General features: G+C 42.4%; 1 protein-coding gene across 1 annotated transcript; it reads right to left on the bottom strand.

Moving 5' to 3' along the window:
* LSM14A (LSM14A mRNA processing body assembly factor) lies at positions 1 to 27,881 on the bottom strand. The gene is made up of 10 exons (XM_055000379.1): positions 27,545 to 27,881; positions 14,737 to 14,900; positions 12,183 to 12,315; positions 10,135 to 10,254; positions 8,941 to 9,102; positions 7,845 to 7,907; positions 4,605 to 4,784; positions 3,446 to 3,608; positions 2,538 to 2,778; positions 1 to 1,902 (listed from the first exon to the last, which is right to left on the bottom strand). The coding sequence occupies exons 1-10, from the start codon at positions 27,663 to 27,665 to the stop codon at positions 1,879 to 1,881; spliced, it is 1,371 nt and encodes a 456-aa protein (XP_054856354.1). The 5' UTR covers positions 27,666 to 27,881; the 3' UTR covers positions 1 to 1,878.

The raw sequence follows: 27,881 nt of genomic DNA, 5'->3' as shown, positions 1-27,881 counted from the left end.
TTCTGAACTGTTTTATTCTGGCTTAAAATAAAAGCCCCACTCTGCTGTAGCAAGGTACATTGAAGGTATGTCATGCTCTTTTTTTCTGGGGTACAAACACACCCCAACTAGTAAACCCAAAGGATTGGTGGGTAAGATGAAACTAATTCATACCTTCACAGCACATCTCATTGGTATTTACAATATTATCTTGTTTAAATAAACTTGGGATACTTCAGACAGTATACATTGTTATTGCAATAAGACAGGACTTGCCTTTTGTTCTGAAAAAACAACTGTTCAGTATGATGATTTGTGGATCCCAAAAAGGCATTGTTAACATGCAAAATATTACTAAACAAGAGTATCTAAATTCTACATCTGCCAAATACGTGACCTCATAAGGAAACCAATTACAAAATACTTTCCTTGTAGTGCTATACAAAAAGATACAAAATATGATTCTATCAATCGCTTTTTAAATATCCCCGTTTCCTAACAGTGCAGTTATCCACATCTGATCACTATTAAACATTGAGAAACAAAAAAAACAGCAAATTAAGATAAAAAAATGCTTTAATCTTTGGATCCCTTTATTCCTGTGGCTTTCATATACAAATACAAACACAAATTACCAGATTACTGTACCTAATATAACTTAATATAAAAAGTAATTAAACTAGTTATTCAGAATTGGTGTACAATTACTCCATACCAAATCACTTGTGGGATACTGTCTAAAAAGGAACATTCAGTGTCTCCAAGCTACAGTCCATCAAAACTCAAGCAATTTCAAACACTAGGAAATTCACTTTTAAATCGAGTATGTCAACAATATTAAAACAAAGGTCAACATTTCAAGAACTGATACATGGAGACTTTTCGTTTTTATGCCAGGCACAAGCGGGAGCGTCAGAACTTGCCTGCCTGGGTCACTGACTTTTCAGCCGGATCAATTAACGCAAATTGCGACATGAAGCATCTAGGCTGGTCTCGATTGACAAAGCACTTTGTAAAATTTGGTCAAACCCTTTGATGTGCCATAAAATACAAAACTGAAATTCTTGCCAAGTCAGAATTGTTTTATATAGGTTTTGTATCATGAAAAACATTTTCGATTTTTTTATCTGTAGTCAAAATATAAAAACCAAATGAGTTTAAAGCCTGAAAAGCTACAAAGGAAAAAAAAAACCCAAACAAACTCTCATGTGTGTATGTTTTAGCGTCTCAACACAGCAGGTCTGTTGACTTAAAAATGTTTTATTCTTTTAAAAAATTAGTTGCTTTTTATACAGCTATACAAAGTTCTTCAATGTTTCTTTGGCAATGGGTTAATCATGGAATTTTACAACTATAAAAAGTTTTCCTTTGCCTAAGAAACAATATTTACTGTGTTTACATTTTTAAACTGACAAATCAAGTTTTCTACTGCCCAGCACCCTATCTGACAAAAAGTACAACTATTTCAGAAAAGGGTTATTACAGGAGTCCCAAAAACAACCTTCAGTGGATCAACACACTCACAGTACTGACGGCCTTCTGCATACTATTGTCTTTGCAACCTGCAGCAATCGAATACAATTTAGTTAAGAAAAATCCTGTCTGTGGTGAAAAAAATACTTAAAACGCCACTGACATACTGCTTTATAGTTCAACTATATGTAAGAAATTACTTATTTTTTTTCTATCGCAAATATATTTAATGCTTCTTGTTTCTGAAGATGGCAATTTTTTCAGAATGGTCACTGCTTCAAACCCCTTCAAAATTAAAAACAAACCCCAGTGCTGGTGACGAGTTTTACAGCAAATTAAGTCAATTCTTTGCAAAGACCGACACATTCTCTGGACGACGATGATCTGGTGATCTGCACGTCCACCCGGCTTTCAGCTTCTTGCAGGCTATGCAGCAACTTTGTTGTCTTTCTGAAAAACAAAACCGACCCCCCCCCCACATAACATTACTGTTACTTACTGCTCAACCAAACAAGGAGTCGAATCAAATATGAACGCGTAGAAGCCATGCTAGAGGAAGCTGGATAACAGAATTTTATGCTATGCCTAGCTTCCTTCAGAGTGCATTGGACTTCCTTTTCTTTTTTAAAACAAACCAGGTAAAATCTGTTCATTTGTTGTTTTTCAAATGCCGGAATCCAATTTCTTTCTAGCCCAACTCAGCTAAGGAGGCCTGACTACATGCAGAGCACGAAGCGGGCCTGTTGCCTGGCTCTACAGCGGCAGCTAAAACAAAAACATGGTGAGAGCAGGTGTTGCACTGCTGCTGATGAGAACCTTCACAAGGACAGCTTTCCATTCTAAAACAAAGTTTCGCCTTATTGGCTTTTAAAAAGACATCTATGGCTGAATTCCCAACTAATGCTTTTAAAATCAGAATTGTGGAAGAAATGGAAGCTTGTGGTGACATTAGTATGACAGAGCTTTTTCTCACTATTCAACTTTCCTCTGGACATGGCTTCTGGGTTGAGGTAAGGGTCTCTTTGCGAGGTTATAGGGTCTGAGGAGATGAAAAAAGCAATGCTTTGAGACGAGAACTACGTTACCCTGTATTCAAAGTCTGCAAACTCCCTGCCACCACGTCCACCTCTGAATCCACCACGAAACCCTCGAGGGACGCTGAAGTTTCCTCTGGTGCCGCCACGCCCTCTAGCACCCCGGAAGCCGCCAACTCCGCTGCCACCTCCTCTCCCTCTGAAGCCCCCACGGCCACGGTTTGGACGCAATGGAATCCCAAATGTCTCTGCATTTAATCTTCTTTCTTCTGCCCAGGTAGGTCTTCGTTCTCTGAAACATATGACAGAAGGAACTCTTGCTCTGGTCTACTAACTGTTAAACTATTCCAAGAACGTTTTGAATTAAAGCAATTCTCATTGGTGTCTTATCATCTTTTGGATACGGTTTAGAAGACTGTACATGTAGCGAACTTGCAAAGCAAGAGTTTCATGCAGAGGTGACATATTGAAGTTAGGGCATTCTTTGTAAAAAAAAAAAAAAGCCTCCCATGACAGAGGTAAGAATGCCAACATATGCCCAGCGAGGTTCATTATTTAAACCAAACTCCTCTACATCAGCAAGCAGAGAATGTACAGCTAAAATTCTGTTGACTGGCCTTCACCACAGCCATGGAAAAGCTAGAGAGATTTGCGTTTCAGCAGCATAGTAAGGGAACAAACACCATGCCTTGAGTTGCAATGGCAATAAGCCCCCCGCCCAGGGAACATGAAGTCATGTAATCCTTTTTTCTTGCACTTCCTCCAGCTGCGACTGTCTTTTGAAATCGAAACATACTTGTTCATTGCTTCCACTGAGAGGAAGAGGGAATCCTGACTTGGTTGCCAGCCATGCTCCCATCACACAAACACAAGGCAAAAACAGGGTTTCATTCTTCTTTTTAATCTCCACAAGCCTAGCCAGCTTGCAACGACAGCTGACTGCCCCATAAACGAGGTACCTGTTGTCATCACAGGAGATGTTATCGAAGAAAGACTTGGTTTTGTCATAATAGCAGTTAGGCCCAAGGGGGTCATCTTCTTCTGCGTTGCCTTCGCTGTTTTGTGTGTCAACACCGGAATCACCTTTATCCTCCCCGTTTAATGGCTTTTCTGGTTTATCTTCTGGGGGTGGAAAAAGGAACAACAATGACCTCTGCAGTAAAGCACATTTTCAAAGCAAGGCAAGAAGCTAAAGGAACACAACCTCAACGTAGAAGAGGCATGCACAATTCAAATACCTCCAAGTCAAGATTCCTTATGGCTCACCTAAGTAGGCTGCCCTGTGGCAACACCTGGCTCTATTATAGAGAATACAGATATGACATGTGGCCCCTCAGCTGTTCTCTAGGCCAAAAGGTAGTGTCCCCCCTACCCCAACACCAGCTGGGAAATGCAAATTCCCACACTGGATTGCAGGTCATTGGAATCCACACTGGGATGCAACAGAGAAATGTCTTGCATCTGCCAAGAACACATGCAAGACATTTCTCTGCTGGATCCCAGGGGCTTGCAAGCACCTGCAATGGGACGGGGGGGGGGGGGATTTCTGAGTGTGTTTTTTCAGAATGCCACCAAAAGGTGGTGTTCTGCATCCTGGTCCCCACACCCAAACCCTCACCAGGCACTCCCTGCCTGACTTTTTGTGGTTCCCCTGACATCACAGTGGCACAAAGGGAAGTGGTTAAGTCACAGTTACTAGGCCTTCCCAGAAGAAAATACGGCGAGCTTCTGCAAACTATTTTAGTATGTGTTGCAAAAGCTTTACTTGTACAACTCAAATCCTGTTGTTAATGTTTCAGTATTGACGGTAAATAATACTGAAGCAATCTCTGGACTGTTTTGAGTTACAGAGCTGGTGGAAGAATGCTACAAGCGTGATTACAGTGCACTGCAGTGCGGGCCAGATGCCTGCTTACAAGCAGAGTTTATTTATTTACTTCATTTACTCCCCAGCTTCCTCCCCAATGAGGATCCAGAGCAGCACAGATTGTTCTGCTGTCCTCCATTTTAATCTCACAACAACCTCAACGGGCCTTCCAATACTTCTCCTGAAGGCTCAGATTCACACAGGGCCTACAAGACAGCCCTTCTCAGGTTGACGACAAACGTGCAGTTTACCTTTCAGTTTCAGCTTGTTGTGAAATTCACGATCTATTTCCTCCTTATTGAATTGTGCATTTGCACTTTCAAAGTCAAAGTCCTTCTCAAATTTCATTGGAACATCCCGCCTGATACCAAATCTTCCTCGGCCTCCACGGTGACCTCCACGGCCTCTTCGTACTGGAGGTGCCCCCTGAACTGGGGAAAATAGTTTCGGAGGGATGTATCAAAAAACACTGCAACAAAGGACAGCCCCTCTTCTAGAAAGCAGCACCTCTGCCTTTATATCACTACCATAAAAGTTGTTGGCAACATCCTGCAGCGGATGTTATCAGATGGTATCAACTCACCTAGGATATGTTGTTTCCCCAATGCTAGCATTGCACTTTCAGCCATTAGAGCTCTCTACATCTCTGCTTAAAAGGCACAGCATTCTGTGGAAATGAGCACCTCTGAACAAAATCCTGCTCTTTCTCTGAATCTACTGGTTATCTATTCAGTGCCTGACCACACATTTTTGCAATTAGTGAGAACTGCAGAATATTTTTGCCTGCTTGCTTTCCTCAATTAAACCTTGACTATGTCTTTGGTCCCCAAATTTGTCATACACAGTTGTTTTCAATTCAGAGTATCTGCTTTTAAAATGCACCGCAGACCTTCAACAACTGACAATCAATTCTAACTCAAAGAGCCAGCATCAGAAATGAAGCATTATATTTCTTGCTATTTTAATTTTCAACTCCTTGACTCTTCTTTGATTTTCCTTATAATAACAATAGTGTGCTTATATACCACCCTTCTAGACAGAAAATTGCCCCATTCAGAGTGATAAACAAAGTCAGTATTATTATCCTCACAATACAGCTGGGGAGCTAGTGTTGAGAGGGGTGGCTTGCCCAACGCCACCTGCAGAGTTCATGGTAGTAGCGGGAGTCGAACTGGCAGAGTGCTGATGTGAAAAGACAAGATTCTCACGGATCTCAAAACTTTAATTCTGGTATCATAGCAACTAGCTCAAAGCCCTCCTGTATTTCACGTATTTAAGTTTACCCACCCTGATATACTGCAGTACACCTCACAGTGAACACTGCATCTCCTCAGCCGTTTCCTTGTACACCCTTCTGCATTTAATCAGCCCATCTGTCCACCTTTAAGGGAGCAGGAGGGCGTCCTCTCTGCATGAAGGGAATGGGGAGGGGATGGGATGGGTGGGGGGAGACGCAGCACACCCTTGCCCACGGCCACCCATATCCCGTGAATCACGCTGCTGGAAGGTGACCTGCCCGCCTATCCGCACGCAAATTTTCAGGACGCAACATACCACTGTCCTCATGAAGAAGTCTTGAGAGATTATTATTTTAATTACAATATTCAAACAATTTGTTTCAACCGTAACAGGTTTCAAAATGGTTCACCATAATAAAATCAGTTAAGAGGTGGATGTCATCTTGAAAATGACAGAACCCGCAAAGCATATTCTAGCATGGTGCTTAGATCTTGATGTTCCTTTACTGTATGTTAAATAGCTCTATCTGTATTTTTTAGACATCTATGGTTGGTTTACCACATGGTTCCCTTTGAAACGCTGCAAGTACTTTAGAAAAAAAGGCTTTAATTAAGCGCCGCTTTTTAGTTGCCTTCAGGTTTTGTTTGGCAACCTCATCACACACCGCCCACCCATCACATGACTGAAACAACTTTCAGACATTCGCTCATGACTATGGGAGTCGTGACAGCTTCGGAGGAAGTTTATTTGGCCAGTTCCACAGATGGGGCCTGGCCACATGGATCATCCCCTCTAAGTTAATACCCCACACGACCGGGCCCATCAAAATGTTTTCCCTGCTGCAGGGGGGTTAATGGATTAAGATATTCTACTGTATTCTGAGCTGTTCTCCCTTTTCATTATTCACCACTGCCGTCCAGAAAATCCAGGAGCTGCAGACTTAGCATCTGCCCAGGGAATGGAAAACTTCAACCTTTGGGACAAACATCTGCTGCCTCTTCACCCTGGCTGCGAGGTTGCGCACTGGCTGGGGAGGGGATGAGGGAGACAGAGAATGCCTGCTGTTTCACTCAGGTCTACTGCAGATCAACTCTTGTTCTAAGAGGACGGGAGAAACACTATACATAAACTTCCCCACACCCATGCCTTTATCTTTTGCTTCTACCTTTTAAAAGGAAAATCCTATTTTATTTATTTATTTATTTGCTAGTAACAAAGCTCGTTGTGGGAAAAAATACAACAGGCTCTAGAAAGGGGAGGGTGGGCAAGCGGGCACTGCCTCATGCTGCACGCCTAATCCCGGCCAGGTGAAGGGGGGTGAGTGGGCATTACCTCATGCTTTGCTCCTGATCCTGGCTGGGTGAAGAGGGGTTGGACATTGCATCCTGCTCCACGCCTGATCCCGGCTGGGTGAAGGTGGGGGGCGGGAATTGCCACCTGATCCCAGCCAGGTGAAGGAGGAGATGGCCATTGCCACCTATTCTGTGCATGATTCCAGCTTGGTGATGGCAGGGGGCGAGCATCACCATCTGCTCCACACCTGATCCCAGTTGGGTGAAGGTGGTGGACGGGCATTGCCACCTCCTCTGCTCCTGATCCCAGCTGGGTGAAGGTGTGTGTGTGGGGGGGAATTGCCGCCTTCTCCGCGCCTGATCCCAGCCTGGGCTTCCCACCATGGTGAGCTCTCTGGAGAGACAGGCTGCTTTGTCTGGTCTTCCCTCCATGGCAGGTCCCTCTGGTGGCGCACCAGGGCAGGAATTGAGTTGTCTGGAACACACTTAGCCTTTTATACAGTAGGATTTTTATTCATTTTAGAATTAAATTCCATACTGAGCCATCCTCCCCCCTTTTAAAAATTTGTCTTCACTCTGCTAGAAAACATCATTTTAAAAAATGTGAAAACGGGTATATTAAATAGGATCCATGTAAGAGGTCTGTGTTGGTGATCTCTCTCTCTCTCTCGCTGACCTTGCATCTTGTACCATCAGAATCATCACACTTTTCCTATAATCACCCATCCAGCACTTGCTCACATGAACCCGGCTTTCCTGACAGTCAAAATCATCAACAGATAAACTGAATGAAGGGGCCTCCAAATGAGCTAAATGTCCTACAATACTTTAATTTCAAGGCTCAGGTCAACTCAAATGGAAAGAACCGTGCTTATACTTTCTCAACTCCGCTGTTTTTAAAGTCATAAACGTTTACTGAAGCACTACTACGCTTTATTTTTAACAAAACATTCAATTTACCCAGTTGACGTTTATCGCTTCTTAGTTGCTCCGCTTCAGATCTTGACAACTTGTGCGCTTCAGCTAGGGAGGGAGAACAGCGCAGATAACATTTTGTTGTTTTCAACGTTTTGTACGTGCTAACAGACTTATTGTGCATTTGAAGAAAAAAGCAAATGAGCGAAGTGAAAACCCACAGAGGATTTCAAGGGGAAGGAAGGAAACCCATCCAACTGTTCTCTGTCCCTAGTGACCTCTAGAAAAGGGGGGGGGGCATTCCTTTCTTGTGTCCCTAAGGACGCTCTTTCTAAATGTCCAGCTCATTTCCCAGAAGGCCACGGGCCAGCTCCTGCATGTCGGAGAGGGGAGCATGCATGTGTAAACCTTCGCATCCAAATAAACTCTACTCTTTTTTTTCAGATACCATCAGCAGGAAAACTCCCCTTCCTTCTGATTCTCTTTTGTGCTTTTCGCATCCATATCTAGACACGGTTTTATTCAAGGCATTCAGATTCTGAACTCAGCATCCCGCATGTGCCATGGAAACCCAGGCCCTCTTGGGCCTCATTGCTGAATAACATGAACTAAGCACATGCCCTAGAACACGTCAACACACCCCGCAGGGGTTGCAAGCAGTGGGCCAGTATCTATTCAGGAAAGCACGTCCACCATTCCTGATCTTCTCATAGAAGATCCCCAATGAGCCTCCAAGGGACTCCCAAGGTTCCTCAGAACACTCTGAATGCTATCGAGACAGACAAGTATCTTGAAGGGTCACTGACCGAGATGGCCCAGGCTAGCCTGCTCTCATCAAATCTTAGAAGCTAAGAAGTGTCAGCCCTGGTTAGTACCTGGGAGACCAACAAGGAACTATGGGGTCTCTACATGAAAGCAGGCAATGGCAAATTACCTTTGTTTGTCTCATGCCTGGAAAACCCTATGGAGTTGTGATAAGTTGGCTGCGACTTGGTAGCACTTTACATGCACATCTTGGAAGGGTGTACCCACACATCACATGAATACTACCAAACACCCCACCACCAAATTCTTTAAAAGTAAAGCAGCCTGCAAAATAAGATTGATGGAATGTAAAGCAAAACAGATTCAGAATGTTTACCTCGCCTGTGCTCCTGATTTTCTAAGGATTTTTGGTTAGCAGAAGCCAGCGGTCTTGCCGAAACAGGACTCCTGCGCCCGACTGCTGCCGATTCAGAGAAGTGTACTGCTTGCTCCAGGATCGGGCTCTTTCTCAAATGGTCTAACTGAGGACTTGAACGACCTGAAACACAGCCAGAAGGAGCAGTTCCTTATACCCATGTTTGATGTAGGAAATGTTTTGAAGTCTACTAATCCAGGATGGACTCGGTGCTTGCACAGGGGACTACCTTTACCTTTTTAATACAGGATGAAGGAATTATCTGCCTTACCCAGTCAAGAAAAGGTTTCTGTACCATAAATGCACTCATCAATATTATTGGGATATACTGGTATTCCTTCTCTCCCAGTCCAAGATAAAAAACCAGTTGGGTAAGGTAATTAATCCTTACTGATCCAGCCACTAGGTGTTATCTTACTGACAGGAAAGCAACATTTCCCCCCACTTCATGTTCAATTCAGGTAGCATAAAAATCTTTGGAACAGGAGTTATCATCTCTAATTCCTTAATATTAGCTTTTTGGAACAGAAGCATCACACATCCATAAAAAGCAACACACATCCATAGAAATAAAGGTGTTTCAATGTGTTCTTGGTGAAGGGTTTAAAGTAATACAGATCATTCATTTGCTACTTATATTTGATTAAGTTGAAGAGTAATGGATTCTCCACTTCTACTTTAAAAAGATGCAGTTTTATAAACATGGACTTAACCACGTAAAATCACCCCTAAAAGGTGTCCCAAAATTTCACTGATAGACGGATAATGTCTTCAGCCCAGAGTACAAAGTTGTTCTCAGTAGTAAGAGACACAAGATTAACACAGCAGAAAGAGGCAGAGAAAAGCTTTTGCCTTATACTTCACTTTACAGAATCTCAATGATTCACAGCATTAGTAGCCATACTAGTAAATTGTCTATTAAAATTTAGAGTAAAAAAAATATCTTCAGTGCAGGAGAAAGAATCAAGTATTACCATTTCCATCCCACGTTTATTGTTTGCATAAAATCCATCTTGTAATAATCTGGCCATCACTGACAGCTTCCCCTCCCCATGGACAAAAAAGCATAGCACACAGGTAACCATTTTATTTTATTCCCTTTAAATTAAGCCATGTTGAAACAGGCATAACATGCAACAAAGCAGAGGCTTTTACCTTGGGAGAGCTGCGTTTTTAATGATCTTGTATCTGTTGTAAAAGTAGAACCAACTGCACTGCTTTGAGACAAGCTTGCGTTGGCTGATGTTTCGGTTCCAAACGATGTCAGTGAACCTCCTGCATGATGCAACACAAGGAAAGTGAAGCCCAAGCTTTGGGTCCAGCACTTTTCGGCATTACTGTTAAGATCATACCCACAGTAACAGCAAGGATTCTGTAGAAAATGTTCCACCCCACATAGGTTAATCTAATCTGTTTGTTGATAGTTGTCAGGGCTGTTGTGCTGCCAATCAATTAGAGACAAAGCCCAGTGTTTGCACGTGGTGCATTTGCAGTCTTTGGCTCATATGGTTTAAACATTAATATCTGAGCTGGGGTTTTTTCTCTGGAAAACCAACATCATTGCAGGCAAGCTTGGACCAAGTAGCCCCAACAGTTATACAGAGTGCCAAGAATGATCTCTTGGTGAGTCCTTGCTGAACACAAAAGCACAATTCCCAGTATTTCATGGGAGAAGCGGTGATTATTCCAGCAGTCTGTGACTACAATACAGACACAGTTGAAAATGACAGGTGCAAATCCCCGACCACTTCAATGGCTGTTTGCTGGACTAAAGTCCAATACACATAAACTTTAGTAATGCCTGCATTCGATGAACAGCCCCTTCTACGGGAATATCCCTCAAGCAGCAAATGGGTCCACTGTAGTGTAAGTAATTGGTGTGCCTAATAAAACATGAACGTTCCTCTTAAATACAATTAAAGAAACAGAAACACACAGCTTTCTGAAAGCTCCAAGCAAGTAATTAACAACCATGCTTGCACAACTTTGTTATGCCCCAAATGATCGATAGTCACTGGTATGAATGCCTTCCTGAACAGCCCAACCCCTAGTCTAGTGATTCCTATACAGACCAGGACATCTGAAGCGTTAATCTAGATATTTGCAATTTACTAGATTTGGCCAGAATCTGATAACAGCAAATATGAAAAATGAACATACAAATGCACAAAAGGTACAGGACAGATAAAAGAAAACACTTAACTCAATGAGTAACTAAATCGTGGAATTCACTCCCAGTGCAGGTAGAGATGGCCACAGACTCAGATAGCTTTAAAAGGGGATTAGACAGATTCAAGGAGAGGTCTATCAGTGGCTACTAGCCATGGTGACTAAACAGAACTTCCATGTTTCAAATCCCAGTGTCAGGAGGCAACATTAGGAGAAGGTCTCACCCCCTATACCCTGCTGTTGGCCTTCCAGAGAAACTGGCTGGCTGTTTTGTGAAACAGGCTGCTGGTCTAGAGGGACCACAGGTCTGATCTAGAGGGCTCTGCTTATGTGTTTTTATACTGTTGCTCACTCTCATTAGGCATTTTTGGAAGCAATGGATCAATTTGCCCTCTAAGTAATGACACACGTAAGCTCACTCACCCACATTCCATACATATGCCACCTCTTTACCTGAACTGCTTTAAGCGCTGCAAGACAAATGTTTAGATCACTATTGTAAACAGTACAGTTCTGGCTTCGACTACAGAGGCTCTCCTGAACTTCAGCCACTGGAATGAACTGTAACATCCTATGCCATGCTGCATGGCTAATCCAGAGACCTATTCTCTTGCAGATCATATAGAGCGACAGCCCTGCCCCCCACCAAGGCTCCTGTAATAAGGCAGCTAAAACTGACAGAATGTCCCATCATGTTCTAAAGCAGATTTGCTAAAGCATTTGGCAAATATGATGTCTAGCATGGAATATTTTCCACACAGAACATCAGGAATATGGCTGCACAAGCTCCACTAGAAGAAACAGAGGAGTTGTACAAGAGCCAGTCACCACAATGACATTTTCAAAGAAGACATTCCCTCACAGGAGCTTGCTTCTCCCAAGACGTTTTCCATAGCATTGTTTTTGCTAACTGGCTCACACAGAAGTATGAATATTTTTTATCCTATACAATGCCAACAGTGTGACTTGCAATTGCTTATGAAAACTGTACTTAAGTTGCTTGTCAAGAAAAAAGTTTTAAAAGCAGAACGTACCAACACCAACAGCCCCAAACTGCTGGCCCACTAAAGGACTTGGACTGAACTGACTGTAGGCTGGCATTCTGCCAAAGGGACCATAGGAGCCCACAGACTGGAATGAAGTAGAAGACGATGACCCTAGAGAAGACTAAAGGAAAGCATTTGTACAAGACTCAGTGCAAGGTAGAACAAGAAACACAGTGTGTTGGATCCACCCTGCTTTTTCACTCAATCTTGCCCGATTCCCTCCCCTTGGCCCACGTTGGTCCCAGGATCCCCTGCCGAATCTTTTTTAGTAGTCAGGAGACCCACAACTTCCCTTTTCAGCAGTAGAAAATCTGGCTGGATCCAACCCAAAGTGATGAAAGAGAACAAAATAATCATTTTAAATCACCAGGCTCTTCCCAAACTTCATTGACCTACATGCATAAGCAAACGGTATGAACCAATCACTGCATAATATCTAGGAACTCCCTGAATGAAACATATTCTCATTGTTCCTGGAGAAGACATTTCTTTTCCCATGACATGCTTTGTTCTCTGGCTAATATGGTCAACTTAAAAATTTAGAAGCATGTTGTTCACGCAATATCTGAAGGCCCGTATCTCTCTGTATGAGTCCGGACACCCATTAGATTTGTTTCATCCGTCCTCCTCACAGCCCCCTCTATCAGACCATAAAGATCCTCCACAACGTGTAATTTGAGCCTTTCTGGATTGTGGCACTGATACTTTCGAACGAGGGGGGGCACCTTCCCCAGTAGGTCTCAGAAACTGGGCTTTTGATTGAATCAGAGAGTTTCAGAGAGCTTTTGGATAAATCTGTAATTTGAAGGATCTAATGTTATAGACTGGTTTCCTGATTAGAACTTCTATGACCATCGCTGTTTTATATTTGAACTGGGTATCTTATAGTTCTGTTGGCACTTAAACATACTGATGGGATTTCACTGTCTTTTCCTGTTACTAAGGCTAATTGCTGTGAACAGGGCTAGGGGCGTGTGGGGGAGGCAAGATATAAATGTTTTAAATTCAAACGAAGCTACGAAATAGCAATTCTTTGCACAATTTAAAATCAACAGTTCTCATGTCAGCAGAAAAGAAAGCCAAATTTCTTTTATTGATGATACTCCTGGAACCTGTTAAAACCCTGAGATAATTAAATAAGTTTCAAGTGCCTGCACTTATATGGTTGATCCTCCCACACACGGAGATTCCTCTTTTGGTGAACAAAAGTATTTAACTTTGGATACGAACATCATATGAACCACCTTTAGAATTCGTTTAATCTCTCTCTCTCTATTAAAAAATCATAGTTTTATCTATTTTTGAAGTCTATTATGTTTTTGATTTTTTTAAACTCAAGTCTAAAAATGCCATAAAATTTGTGTATGTGTGTACCAAATATATATATTCTCTGGAAGTAATCAAAATGAAGTTGGCTAGTATTCAATAATTAATATGAGCAGCATTTTCTGAATATATATTGCATTACTGTGAACTGTGTTTTCTGAACTTTTCACATTTTATTCATAACTGAAAATGATTTCGGCCACTACAGTGCATTACTGTGAACTGTATTTTTTGAATATTCCATTTTGTTTCTGAGACTGGAAATAGCCTGGCCTCTACAGTGTATGCTGCTCCTTGGATGCTTTATAGATTCATCATTCAGATGTCATATACTGTATTGTAGCATGTACAATATTGTTTTAACATTCACTCTCTTGGGGGCTGAGGTATCTTTCATTCTGGATTTCTCTAATGCACTTTAGTACTTTATCTGTGGTTACACAGGCTAGTCCCCTTTTTCCCTTTTAAAAAGATGTATTTATACCTTACTAGAAATTGAAAAATAAAACAAAATGAGAATGTCCAAATGCAGCTCTTCTCCTCTGCAGCTAAGCCTCTTGGCACAATACTTACACTGGATCATGCTATAAGTAAATTTACACTGATATATAGATCAACATTGTTATATACCTATTAAGTTAAAAAAGATTTTCAGCTATTCAAATTTATGGCAGTGATGGAATGCCAAAGATGCTGCCCCAGCAACTGAGGAACTATGAAACACAGGGTGACTAAGCCGCTTTCACACATCCTGAATAATCCACTTTGCAACTGGATTTAACTGTGTGAAACTGAAAATCTCCTTTCAAAAGACTGCAAACTGATGTAAACTTTAGGACTGAAAGTGCATGATTCAGCCTGTGTAAAAACAGCAGTATGATCATTAGCTACAGTGTCTTTCTAAGGCCCTAACTACTGTCTGAGCTTTTAAAAGGCTCACTTATTATAAAAGAAAGAAATATGTTGGTGGGGAAGATTCAGGGAAGCATGGTATAAATAACAGCAATGTGACCATATCTAAAGATTTTTTGCCCAAAAGAACACACATACACCTTTAAATTCATGGTCAGGCTTAAAAGAACACAGGGCACAATGGCAATGGATAAGTTCATACATCCTCTATGACAAAGTAAATCGGTGAACTCTTTTGAAGCTACAGAAAGACCTTGGATTCTCTAGCAGCACACTCTATAATTAGGTGTAATACAGACTGTACCTGAACGATAGCTGGATCCTGAGGCAGTGAACATTGTGGTTTAGGTGGCTCACAAACAGTCAGATCCTTTATATCGCTGCCACGGAATATAATATATTCAAATACTTCATCACGAGGTGGTATAGGCCGATCAGTGGGTCTGTCTTCAGTACCAAAAGAACGAACTGTGAAGAACATACACGTTTTAGCAAATCATCCAGTATTTTGCACAAACTTATGACATGATGTTGGAAATTCACTAGATCCTTGAAACTGACCGTCAAAAGGTAACAACTTTCTGCAGATCCTTTGAAGACAACTTTTAATTGCCAACAGACTATTAGGTCAGTAGCTTTTTAAGCCCATTCTAAAAGATCAAATGGGAATGCAACAAGAAGACTGGCTCATCTGCAAAGGAAGTCTGGGGACAGCTGACGCTATGCTCCCACTGTTTCATCATTTGCTTTAAAGGGGAACAGTGCCCCATCTCTTTCAAAATATTAGCACTCCTTCTGTAACAACACAATTTGATAACCACACATTATCAAAGCACTGGTTAACTGTTAAGTGCAACAAGGGTCACTCAGCTTAGGACTCAACTTGTCAAACAAGCGTAATTTGTCCATCGTTAGGTTGTACTTTAATTGATTTTAACTGCTGTAAGCTTTGGGACCATTTGTTATTATTGTTGAAAACTAGCATAACTATACAATAAACTAATTAAGTCTGGATGTACATATCAGTGGGAAAAGGCTGCACTTTGAACCCAATAGAGGATTCAATGCATGTCCGCAGTCATGTGACAAAAATCAAATTATGCGCAGAGCACTTTTCTGTAGCTGCTGCATGCTCAATTATTGTGTGCAACTACTGTCAGGCTACACAGATATGGTTATGGTTCTGTAAGAATTTAACTTCAGATATTTATCTTACTCAGGGGTCATTTCGTAGGAAAAGAGATGCAGGAACTCATTAGCATAACTCATTAGCATCTGCAACACCCCCTGACATCACCAGAAATGGCCATTTGGGGCCAGTCTGGGCCCGGATTGGGGCCGAAACCAGGTTGTGCCGGGTAGGGAAGGGTTCCCTTGCCTGGCACCAACCCAATCCAAGCCATTTCAGCCCTGATTCTGGCAGAAATGGGCCCCAAATGGCCAGTTTGGGCCCAGATCAGGGCCAAAACGGCTGGGACTGGGTCGGTGCAAGACGGGGGAGGCTTCCGGGCTGTTTTGGCCCCGATCCGGGCCATTTCAGCCCCAATTCAGGCCAAAAATGGCCAAAAATCAGGTGGGTGGGGGCAATCTGACCTCTTGGGAGAAATGCCGGAACAGCGTTCTGGTGCGTTCCCCCTCCAAATGAGCCCTGATCTTACTGTTTTAGATACTGACATAATGTTAATAATATTATCATGTACAAAGCATGGCCTCGGACCCTCATATCTGGAGGACCATCTCTCCTATGCTCTGCCATGACAACTTCAAACATCTGAGCAGGGCCTTCTGCAGGTGCCACCCTACAAATGGGCAAAATCAACAAATGCCCATGTACGTGCAGTACCTGTTGAGGATCCATCTTGTGGAATGGCCTGCCTGAGGAGGTCAGGAAGGCTCCCACCCTCCTGGCTTTTTGTAAACTAAGTAAAACAGAATTATGGTTGTTGTGGGTTTTCCGGGCTGTATTGCCGTGGTCTTGGCATTGTAGTTCCTGACATTTCGCCAGCACCTGTGGCTGGCATCTTCAGAGGTGTAGCACCAAAAGACAGAGATCTCTCAGTGTATCACTGTGACGCTGAGAGATCTCTGTCTTTTGGTGCTACATCTCTGAAGATGCCAGTCACAGCTGCTGGCGAAATGTCAGGAACTACAATGCCAAGACCACGGCCATACAGCCCGGAAAACCCACAACAACCATCGTTCTCCGGCCGTGAAAGCCTTCGACAATACATAAAACAGAATTGCTCTGGAGGGCATTTCTATATCGGGAACAGGCTGTATTTGTAATGGAATGGTTCAGGAAGACACTTTTAATGGGACTGTGGATCACACCACTGTGTTCAGTATGTATTATCTGTTCGCTGCATCTATCATCCTGCTCTTACTACACTGTTTTCTAGTTGTGGAAAACCGTTTTTTGCATTGCTTAGCATTACGTCTTGTCTAACACTATGCTTTGTTTTACATTTCTGTAAATCTTGGTCCTATTACATTGCTTATTAGATGTCTCATCTAGAGATGTAAAATTTCCTGATATTTTGAAGCCACAGGAGAAAAATGGAACTTTTGAGAAAAAAAATGAAATATATGCAATATTTACTTTCCTATCACACCAAAACATCATTTACAGATTTAACAACATAAAACACATCATTTATAATTTACTTAGCATATAAAATTGTACTATTTGGAATATATATGGATTTAAATGTATAAATATTTTCATTTTCCATAGGAAAAATCCCAAATATACTCTGTACTTGAGAAACAGCTGCAAACTGCTGCACCCTATGCTACCACAGCATGTGAACCTTTGAATTTTGCCTCCTGAGAGGTAGGAAATATAAAAGTTGAAGGTAGAAAACATTCTGCAGTAAGCAAAATAAAGTATATTATAGAGTCACAATAGGTAGGTAGGACTGCCAGAAACCCCCTCCATCCAAATGTTTCTGTTTTTTCCCCAGGCCTTCACATCTTTAGTCTCATCCTAGCAACTGCATCAACTTACACTGTGTAATCTGCCTTGAGTCTCAGTAAGAAAGGCAGACTATAATAAATTTCCTGCTGAGCTCTCTGAGACTGCTTAATAGTGAAATTATACTGAGGTTAATTTACGGTTACAACTTTAGCTGGAAAATATTACTTTTAAAATAAGCAAGAAAATATTAGTATTAATAATCCTAACCATACTGGTTATGACTGCATATTCAAGAGGAAATATCTTGATTCCTTAAAACTCTCCGAAGGAAAGACTATGCTACTATAATGGAATGGCACAAAGGGTGGTGATAGAGAGCAGGGCTGGATCGACGGGGTGTGTGTGTGTGTCTGCCCCCGGCGCTGCCAAAGAGGGGGCGCCGGGCACGGCTGGCCAGCCGCCGGGAGCGTGCCGTAGGTGGCGGCGGCAGTGTGGGTGGCTGAGCGGAGGACTGAGAGGCCGCCCGTGCCATTCGTCTGCCCCGCCGACGGGGCGGCTGGCTTGCTGTGCGTGCAGGACAGGGAGTGTGTGGCAAACTGGCTGCCCTGTCAGCGGGGCAGGCGAATGGCGCAGGTGGCTTCCCAGCCCTCCACTGAGCCGCTCGCACTGCCGCTGCCAGCTCCACGGCGCACCATGTGCTGGCCAGCTCGCCTCCGGGCCCCTGCGTGATGATGTCACGGAAGTGACGTCACCACGCAGTGCCGGGAGCACGCGTGCTACACGCATGGGTGGGAAGAATGCCGGTCTTGGGTTGCCCTGGGTGCTGGCAACCCTAGATTCAGCCCTGATAGAGGCATGTAAGCGAACCTAAAGCCAAAACCACAAGGTATTAGGGGACATTATGCATGCAAATGGCCAAGCATTCAACCCCCTGGCATCTCCAGTTGGAAAAATCTCAGGTAGCAGGATGGAGAAATGTCTATAATGCTTCTAGTCAAACTGTGCTAGGCTAAATGGACAGAGTACAAGGCAGCTTCATGTAAACTTTGCAGCTTTGCCCTCCATATTCTCCTCAAACCAATTTCAGGATTATGCCTCTTGAACAAGGAAGCATTACAATGTAGGAAATGCATTTCTTTTTGCCTTTCTGCTATTGCCTTTGAACTGTTTTGTGAGCAGGATAAATGGAAATGTGCACACTGAAGAGCACTGTTACCCACCCACTGGGTTAATGGACCACACAATAAGCTAAGTATTTCATAGCTTTGCCTACAACCAATACAAATTATGTGGCAGTTTTATAGCCACTTGCTATTTCTAGCACCATTTAATCTCTATCATGTATGAAACATTCTGTGCACTATAAAAGTAAAACACAAAAGATGACACACATGCAGCAGACAAATGTCCTGAGACTGTTTTCTCCAAAGTTACCAACAGAACAACATCTGAAATTGAGCAGTAGGGGGCTAATATATTGGGAAGGGAAAGAAGCGCACTCTCTCTCTCTCTAATGTTGTAGGGTGTTTTAAGGGCCTTTGGGTGGCAAAGTAGGCAATAAATATATTAAACTTCTCTTGCCAAACACATTAAGAGAACAACTTTAGCCTTCTTAAAGGCCAGAACTTGAAGCAATGACTTGGCAGGGACATATTGTAGCTACAACGTTCCACAAAAGCACAAGAACACAACATAAGGAACCAAACTGACATTTACAAATAAGAACTTGTGGAGAGCAGAGGGAGGAAGAAGACTCTTTTCCTACCAGGATAATCCAGTAGTTGCTGCTGGCATGAGAGAGAGTGTCCCTGGGAGACCAGGTGTTATGACAGCCTCACTGGAGGTCCTTCTGCCTGCAGCTTTCACTCAACCACCTGAGTGCACCAACTTTAGCACAGAGGCAGCACCGCTCTTTGCCTTTTCCTTGCAGGGAGAAGGTAGGCGTATGAACTTCAACTGCTAGAGCAGTTCTCTTCCCCGACAAATTCTGACAAGGCTAGAGACCCTTCTGAAGGGCATAGCATTTCCACAGGTACAAGGATGTCTGCCTGCAGAGCATGACTTTCACAGCCTCATTCTGCAGTCTGCTCCTGAGGAAAGCGCCTGCAGAGTGCATCTTTTGTCGTTTCCCTGTCCTATGGCAGACAGAAATGCCTTGATTTCTGGCTGTCATAGGACAGAGAAGCTGCAAAAGATGCACTCTACAGGCGGAAGTCCTTGCACCCTCAGAGAAATGCTACTCTGGATCCAACCTTCAGTGTGCGTCATTCATGACATACAAATTCTTTCAGTTACATCTCTGCACTGAACTACTAACAGGACTGGGATCAGCAGAAGTGATTGGATGTGATTTTGCACGCATCTTCTCTTTTACTGTAGCTTCATGTTGTAGATAGGGACTAACTCCACAGAAATCCCAATCAGGACCAATTAAAGAGTTTATATTTTGAAAGGACCACAAGGCTATCTAAACCAACACACTATGCAAAATATGTGTAAACCACCTAACAGCACAGCGAAGGTATTCAATAAAGGCCCTTGTGTAGTATAGGCATAAAGAAAAGTAGAAGATTACTTACAAATGATTCATGAAAGCAACCCAAGCCACACACAGCAAGGAAAGGGCAAGATCTCCCAGGACCTCAGCTCAGCCTGGCTAGGGCAGGGATTGTTAAACTTCAATCTTAAAGAAAAATTGAGAAAAGCAGGGAGGAAGTTTTCACCCAGCCATAAAGAGAGACCACTAACCCAGTTGCCCTTGGAGAATGCTCCATGTCCCTTGGGTACCACCCACACTGGGGATGCCTAGCTCAAGTGTTCTACACATTAGAACACTTGGGTCTTTTTTCCCTTTACAGCACATGGCTTCAGAAAAGGAAAAACTCACCCAAGTCCTACATACCATTTCTAATTCTCCAAAGCCGAGTGGAAAGTAAAAGAGACTTCCCCTTTCTGTGCATGCTGCAGAAGTCAGGGGAAGAAAGGAGTTGGTAATAAGTATGAATAATGGTTGGCTCATCAGCCAACTCAAAATTCCAGGGGACCCCTACATAAACTATGGCATCAATCAAAGATAAAGCAAAAAAAAAAAAAAAGCATAATTCTTCATTTGCATGTACACGCCCCCCCCCACACCAAATATTAAGTATTATAGCATTTAAGTAGATGTTGGCTCTAAAATACAGCAACCACATTAATTTCAAAGTTGCTTTCCAAACCAAAATATGGCCACTGGTACTCTAAATGGCACTTCCCATGAAACCATGAATAGACTGGTACTTTCTGATGCAAATATATGAAGCTTCCACTCTCAGGATGTATGTGGACAACCCATGTCAGGAAGCCCAAATCAGCTCCCTGGTGTTTGAAACGTATGCCATCGCAGGGCACAATCCATTCTTCTCCGTCACTATTCAACAAATGGTGCTACAGGCAGTTCTGTGCTAACTGCTATCAGGTTTCATGGCCTTGAAATAAATAATGCTTCAGTCTGATTAATCAGTACTGCATATATTTCACTTTATCCCAAGGCTTCAAAGTTTCCACAAATCATGTATCAGTTTTATGAATTATAACGGACGGAACTGAAAATCTGCCAATATGCTGGTTTATTCTTGTTAAATAGGAACACAGGATTAAAAGGGTCTTGAAGCCACAAGAGAAATTTGGGAGCACACCACACCCATAAAGCATTTACATCAGGATGAAGCTAAACAACTGTAGGAGGAAATAGCATTGAGGGTGCTCCACTGGAAAGGGTACAAGCTAAAACACAGAAGTATTTTTTAACAAAGCAAAGATTCAGAGAGCATCTTTGTGAACCTCTGTCTACAATTAACTCAAATTATAAGGGAGAACCTTTAGTCAAACAGTTAAGTGACATGAAAACTGAGTTTCCTCTGCTTTGCCACAAAGTTTTGGACACTATTCACACCTCAAAGAGCTCTGCAAAAGCCCCCAAATGCTGATTTTTAGGTTCCAAGCAATACTTCAGCTAGCTCATAGGAAACGAGCTGCAAAGCATCCAAGTGCTGGAAGCAAAGATACCAGCTCCCATGAGGATGCCGCAACGTCAGAGATGAGAACACTAGAGATGGATTTATTACTGCAGGAAAGTTGCCAATTGTGAAACATGTTGCCCCTAAAAGTTTGGCTGACATTCTTTATTAGGTTTCAGTGGTGCTTTTTTTGTGAACAAAAAGGTGCCAGCACTCATATAAACGGCTGGGCCAGTTTCTACCAATTCCACCCTCAGGACTTGGGAGAGCTCCAAAAAAAAGGTGCTGGTACTCAGTACCAGTGATTACAGTTGCAAAAAAACCTCCTTGGGCTTCAATAATCTTCTTGATATTTTAATCTGTTTTACTGGACATTTACTGTGTTCTTATTGCATTTTGCTTTTTAAAAAAAGCCTTGGAAATATTTTTTAAAAACTTTACTAAGTAAAAAATAAATAGCAACCCCTGAACTCCAGGAAGCTCGTCAAGTTGACCAAGCTAAAGCATCAAGTTCCTTTATATGCTGCATTCACATGACTACAAGTAGATAAAGCTGGCCTGCTACCAGTCACATAGGCTGGAGTGGACGATTTAGGGGAATATACTCTGCTGAGCCAACCTCAAGGACTTGCACTTTCTTGAATCAGGCTACCATTTGATATTACTTGAAGAACTTAAAGGTTTTAAAATATAAGACATCAGACCATCAGTTGTGGCCAGTTACACATTTCTAAACATGTGGTGATAATGCTGATTATGGTGGGACTAGGATGCATGTAGAAGGAAAAGCTGAGGCAAAAAAGATCGGGCAAAGACTAGAGCACTAAGAAATAACTTGTGACAGTCTGTTTCAGAGACATAAAATATGTAAAAATGAACTTTTGTGCACTTGTGAAAAAGATGGGTCAGAAACCAAAGCTGTGACATGTCTTTAATAGCTGATTCAGGCCTAACACCAACAGACTTACCACTATATAAAGGAAAATGGTGTGTGCAAGCAGACGGCTTGTTCGTATAGTGCAAAACCATGGCTGGAATTAACCCCCCAACCTGTGGAAAGGTCACCAGCAATTAACAATAGCCCTAAAATAGAGTGACTTAATGCATGCAAAGAAAAATGTTTGTGACTACACTGTCAAATTTGGAAGAATAAAGTAAGGGAAACCAAGAATTAAAGTACCTTATGCACAGAAAAAGCAAAAGTATTTACTATGCATAGAAAAGGCAAAGAGGATTTTTAAAGCATATGCATTCATCAATATTAATATGGAGAACAGAACAGAGGAAGCAAATCAAATCAAATTATAGAAAAGGCCAACACCCTAAAACCTGTTGCATATTTTAATCTGCTGTTTGGGGAGTCTGGGACAGTTTGATTATTAAAATGTTTATAGATACCTTTTTATTCCTTTTAATTTTTAATCAGCTGCCTATCTTTGTATCTGTTTTATATCAATGCTGAGAGCATTTAAAATTTTGTTTCGGATATTCTTTTATCTGATTTAATGCTTCTCTGATGTAGTTTTTATATTATGCCTCCATTTTCTGTACTCTTGAATTCAAAAATAAGGTCATTATTTTTAAATATAAACAAGTTTTTCATTAACAAAACCAACAGTGATCTGACGGAGCACAAAAAGCTGTGAAAGAGTCTCACAAAAGCACATCCTGCTTATCAGGCAGAAATCTGCAGGTTCAGTCATAAGCATTTTCAGGCAAAAGGAGCTACTCTTGAGGAACTGTGTAGAGCTTTGCAGATTTAGTCCCTCCTATAAACATGATTCTGTGTGTACGTGGATTCAGAATAGGGCAAATAAAATGAAAAAAGACTAAGGAATTCATCAAATGCTCAGTAAGAACAGGAGTGAATGGGAAGAATAATCACTGTTCAGCGTTTCCTGTTCATGTGCCCAATAAACAGCTGCATGATGCAAAACAGTGGGCAGAGAACCAACAAAAACACTACAAGAATATCTGATAAGCCAAACAACAGTTACACATCATACACATTTCACGAGGCAGTTTGAACTGTATTTATGTACAAACACCCACACAGCCAAATTCTATGCATGTTTACTGGGAAGCAAATCACCTTGTACTCAATGGGACTTAGAAGTATGCATACACCTGAAACCTAAAAAGCTACCTTTTTCAATTTTTGGAAAAATTTTTGAATTAGAACACTGTTGAATATAACGCTCTCAGGATCTTGCAATTCAATAACACCATGTAACCCATATGTTCAATTCTGTATGTAAAGTTGTAAAAATACCGAAGAGAACAAAAATAGAATGTCAGGTTTCCAGAAACATCTGAAGTAATAAAGAAATATGATAAAACAATATTTAAGTAGGCTCTGTATTTATCTTTAAAAGAATTAATGCAAATTTAAAATGACAAATATCCTGTGGAGAACTAAAAAAAGTAATGCAAATACAAAAAAGTTGACCAAAAAAGGAACTAAATGAAGTATCTGAACATGAAACAAAATTTTAAGAAATCTTATGTAATATAGGTCAAACAGGAAAGTGTAGAATTAAGAATTAAAAGAGAGCAAACAATCAAACTACAAAGTTCCTCAACTGTACATTGCAATTGTAGTGCTTTCCTCAAGAGTACATAAAAAAATGGGGCCGAGGAGATGAAGAATTATACATGTGTCTGAACTATATTGTTTTGAACCAAAAGCCCAAATGGATGAAAAGCAAGAGGATGAAGAACTGAAACTAAAACAAGAGGCTAGCAAAAACAATGAAAGACTTTACTATCCTGATAAAAGAAAACATGACTACATGAGAACTACAATTTTCTTAACTTTATTTTGTACAGAAGTTGAAAATCTGTATTAAGATCCACAAGACTGCTAATTTTAGCTTGTTAGCAGGCAAGAGAGCTTTGACAAAAAGTAAATGATCCGCAATGTTTTCATCTGTAAACAACAAGTTATTATGCATTATCTGAAGTTCCTCTCGTCTACATAAAACCAGCCCCAAGCAAAATGTTATGGAAGACATGTCCCCCCTCCACTCTGGCAGTTTCAAGTCCCAAGGCCAGAAGGGGCTGTTGAAGTGCCTAACAGTGTAATCTTATGCAGAGGTAGCATACTCTAAAACCCAAAGAAACCAATGGACTTGGACTGGAATCATTGCACAAGATTGAACTAAAGCTGCCCTGCTTGCAGCAAACTCTTGCTGAATCTCTACTCCCATCTGCCAAGACAGGCCTTGATGAGGCTGAACTTCCCAAAACCAATCTCACCTGGAGATTGATCATTCCCACAACAAAAAAAAACCAGAAGCTCTGTACTACCATTACAGCGAATACATGTACAACTGTCTGCAAGAGCCAACATATTTCTTTTAGAACCAGTATTTGGATAAACATAAATTTGAAATCACATAATCATTCATACACTGAATGCAAGAATCTCAACAAACATATAAGGAAAAATGCCTACAACGTACATAGTATACAGGCCTAGATGCACATTACAGTTAATCTAATTCATTTTTAAAATCATGCATTCAGTTGTGAGCATACATAGAATGAAGGCTGGCATGGCGTTACTGTTGTACTAGAAGTCTCTCTAAATGAGATACCTCGGCGCATGTTCATCAAGTGTAGGGAGAGGCAATGTTAGCTAGGAAGCATAGTTTAAAAAGACAGAACCAGCAGAGATTGCTCCTGGGAGGGTTTGTTAATTTCATCTTCCACTCCCAGAAGGCTCTGTCAATTTCACTTCTCCAGTCTAAAACTGTGTGGGATCATAACCAGAGGGCAGCCAGGAATGGAAATAGGCTGCAGCTGACTTCCAGAGCTTTGGCTTGTACCTGGATAGGTTCTAATGGGCTGAAGTTTCCCTTCTGGCATTTCACAGCCCCTTCACGCAGCAAAACCTTTGCCCTGCTGCTAGTTATGTCTTTTTAAACTACTCTTCCTGGCTAATATTGCATCTCCTGACACGCATTCTTCACGTGTCAGATGTCTCATGCAGACTCTAGGACATGGGACAACTAGGTTCAAATTCTTCACTCTGACACAAAAGCCCATCGGGTGACCTTGTGGCCCTCTATCTCTCAGCCTAACCTACCCTCCCAAAGTTCTTGTTGTGAAAATAATTTGGAGGGGGAAACAATGTAAAATGCCGCTTTAGGTCCCTTATCAGGAAGAGCAGCAGGATATAAATAAAAAACAAAGGATACGAACAAGAATGGAACTGCAGAATCCCCCATAACTCACACAAAAATCATGCTGTCCCAACATAGTGGGTCACCTGATGTGTGAAGCAGGATGTTGGACTAGAAGGATCACTGGTCTGACCCAGCAAGGCACCACTTATGTACACTGTACACACGTTCACTTTCATCTTGCCTACAGGGCTCACTGTACCTCCTGTAACTTGTACACAGGGCTATACTGACCAACTAGACTAGGATTGCTACAAGGTGAGAAATTTCTTTTTCCAAAACTCACTTAAAAAAAAAAAACCATTGATTCTCGATTCTCTTTCCCCCCCCTCTTTTACATAAGGGATTTTTCTTTCATTTCCCTTTCATTATTCTTCAAAGAGAAATAATGGCTCCCTTCTTTAATTTCAGCCCTTGCAGTTGTTTTATGTTATACCCCTCTAAGGTGATGCTTTCACAGGAAAAATAGAAAGGCACTATTTGCCTCTGAGCATCTACAGAGTAAAATTCCGATTATTCTGCAGAACTTCCCTTCCTCTCTTCAAATTTCTCTTTGATCAAAAAGGAATTGATTAGAAACTGATTCCAAATTCCTAAAAAGAGGAAAAGAAAAGGATTGTTGGATTTCAGGGAGAAGCTGGGTAAAGAAGAATTAAGAGAATTTCTCTTAACAACCCAAAACTGGACAAATGTTTACTAAGTTGCAACCTCTGGCCAAGTTCTACTGGGCTCATTCCCCAGCAAAATCATGCCTTAAAGGGATCACAGCCTTATTACAATGTGGTGTAGTGGTTAGACTAGGATCTGGAAAATCTAGGTTCTAATCCCTTCTTGGCCATGGAAAATCACTGGGTGACCTTGGGCCACTCACAACTGTCTCAACCTAGCCTACCTACAGGGCCATTAAGAGAGTAAGGTGGGAGAGAGGAGAATGATGCAAACCACTCTGGGTCCAAAAGGATAAGTATCAATCTGTTTCATTTTGTGCTCTGTCCAACTCTCAATCCTTGTACTTTTATAATCCTGTTATCTGCATTATGATATATTCTGTCTGATACATTCTTCTTTTTGTGCTGTTTTTCTAACTTTTAAAAGTGTAACCCCATTGCACTGCTTATTGGGTGTCTTACACTGCTTGATGACTGACCCACTTTAATCTTTGGAGGAAAAGGTGGCCTGTAAATTAGGCAACCATAATTGTAAAATTAACCCCCCTTAAGAAAAATCATTCACCAATACTTTTTTTCTGTGGGACATAACTTTGTATGCAAAATGTAAGACCACTTCCTTTTTTTGATGGCGTACTTGGAAAAAACCCTAGTTTTGCGTTGGAGTAAATACTCACAAAAATACACGCTTGAGTTGTCACCAGACACCCACTGCTCTAGTAGGCTGACTAAAGGAGCTCCCGTTTATAAGCACTCCCGTTTATGTGAGTAAGGCCGATCTGGCCCTGACCTGGATAGTCCAGGTGAGCCTGATCTGGTCAGATCTTAAAAGCTAAGCAGGGTTGCCTTGGTTAGTAACTGGATGGCAGACCTCCAACGGAGACCTGGGTTGCAGACACAGGCAGTGGCAAACCACCAATTTAGCTATGACTTGAGGGCACTTTCCATCACCCACGCCGATCCGACTTAACGGGTGCTTTCTTCCGAGTAAACTGGGTTGCCAATCTCCGGGGGGAAATCTCCACCCAACCAGTTTCCATAGAGAAAAGGGCAGCTTTGGAGAGTGGATTCTATGGCCTTATGACGGCTTTCCCCTCCCCAAACTCCGCCCCCCTCCCAGGGTCCACCCGAAAATAGCCAGTTTTCCAACCCAAAGTTGGCAACCCCACTTGAAGTAAACATTTCCTGTCTGAGGCGGATAGTGTGAGACACACGCAGCTCTCCCTCGTCGCCCACACCCGCCGCCCGCCCTCCGAGGGGGCCTTCATTTCGCTCCCCCAACGCTTTCGCGGCCTTCAGCGCGCTTCTGGTGGAGGCCAGCGCCGCCCCCTTCCGCCCTCACCTTTGGCCAGCGCCACGGTGGAGTTCTCGGTGTCGATGGTGTAGAGGATGCCCTCATAGCGAATCTCGGCCTTGGAGATGAGGCTGATCTTGCTGCCGATGTAAGGCGTCCCCCCGCTCATGGCGCCGGCGGGAGGAGGCCCAGCGCCCGCGCGCCCAGAGGCCTCTCCCCGCTCCGAGCCCCGTTTCGGTGGCCTCCCCTCTCCGCCTTTCCCTCTCGAGCCCCGGCTGTGCCACAGGGGGCGAGGCCGGGCGAGCCCACCCGCGTCCTTCTCCTCCTCGCCGAGGCCTTCCTCACAGCCGTCCCGACGCTCCCAACATGGCCGCCATCGCCCGCT

Source organism: Eublepharis macularius, chromosome 16, assembly GCF_028583425.1.
Source record: "Eublepharis macularius isolate TG4126 chromosome 16, MPM_Emac_v1.0, whole genome shotgun sequence".
In the NCBI taxonomy this organism is placed as follows: Eukaryota; Metazoa; Chordata; class Lepidosauria; order Squamata; family Eublepharidae; genus Eublepharis; species Eublepharis macularius.
The sequence above is the reverse complement of the archived record's forward strand: the minus strand, read 5'-3'. Positions and strand labels throughout refer to the sequence as shown.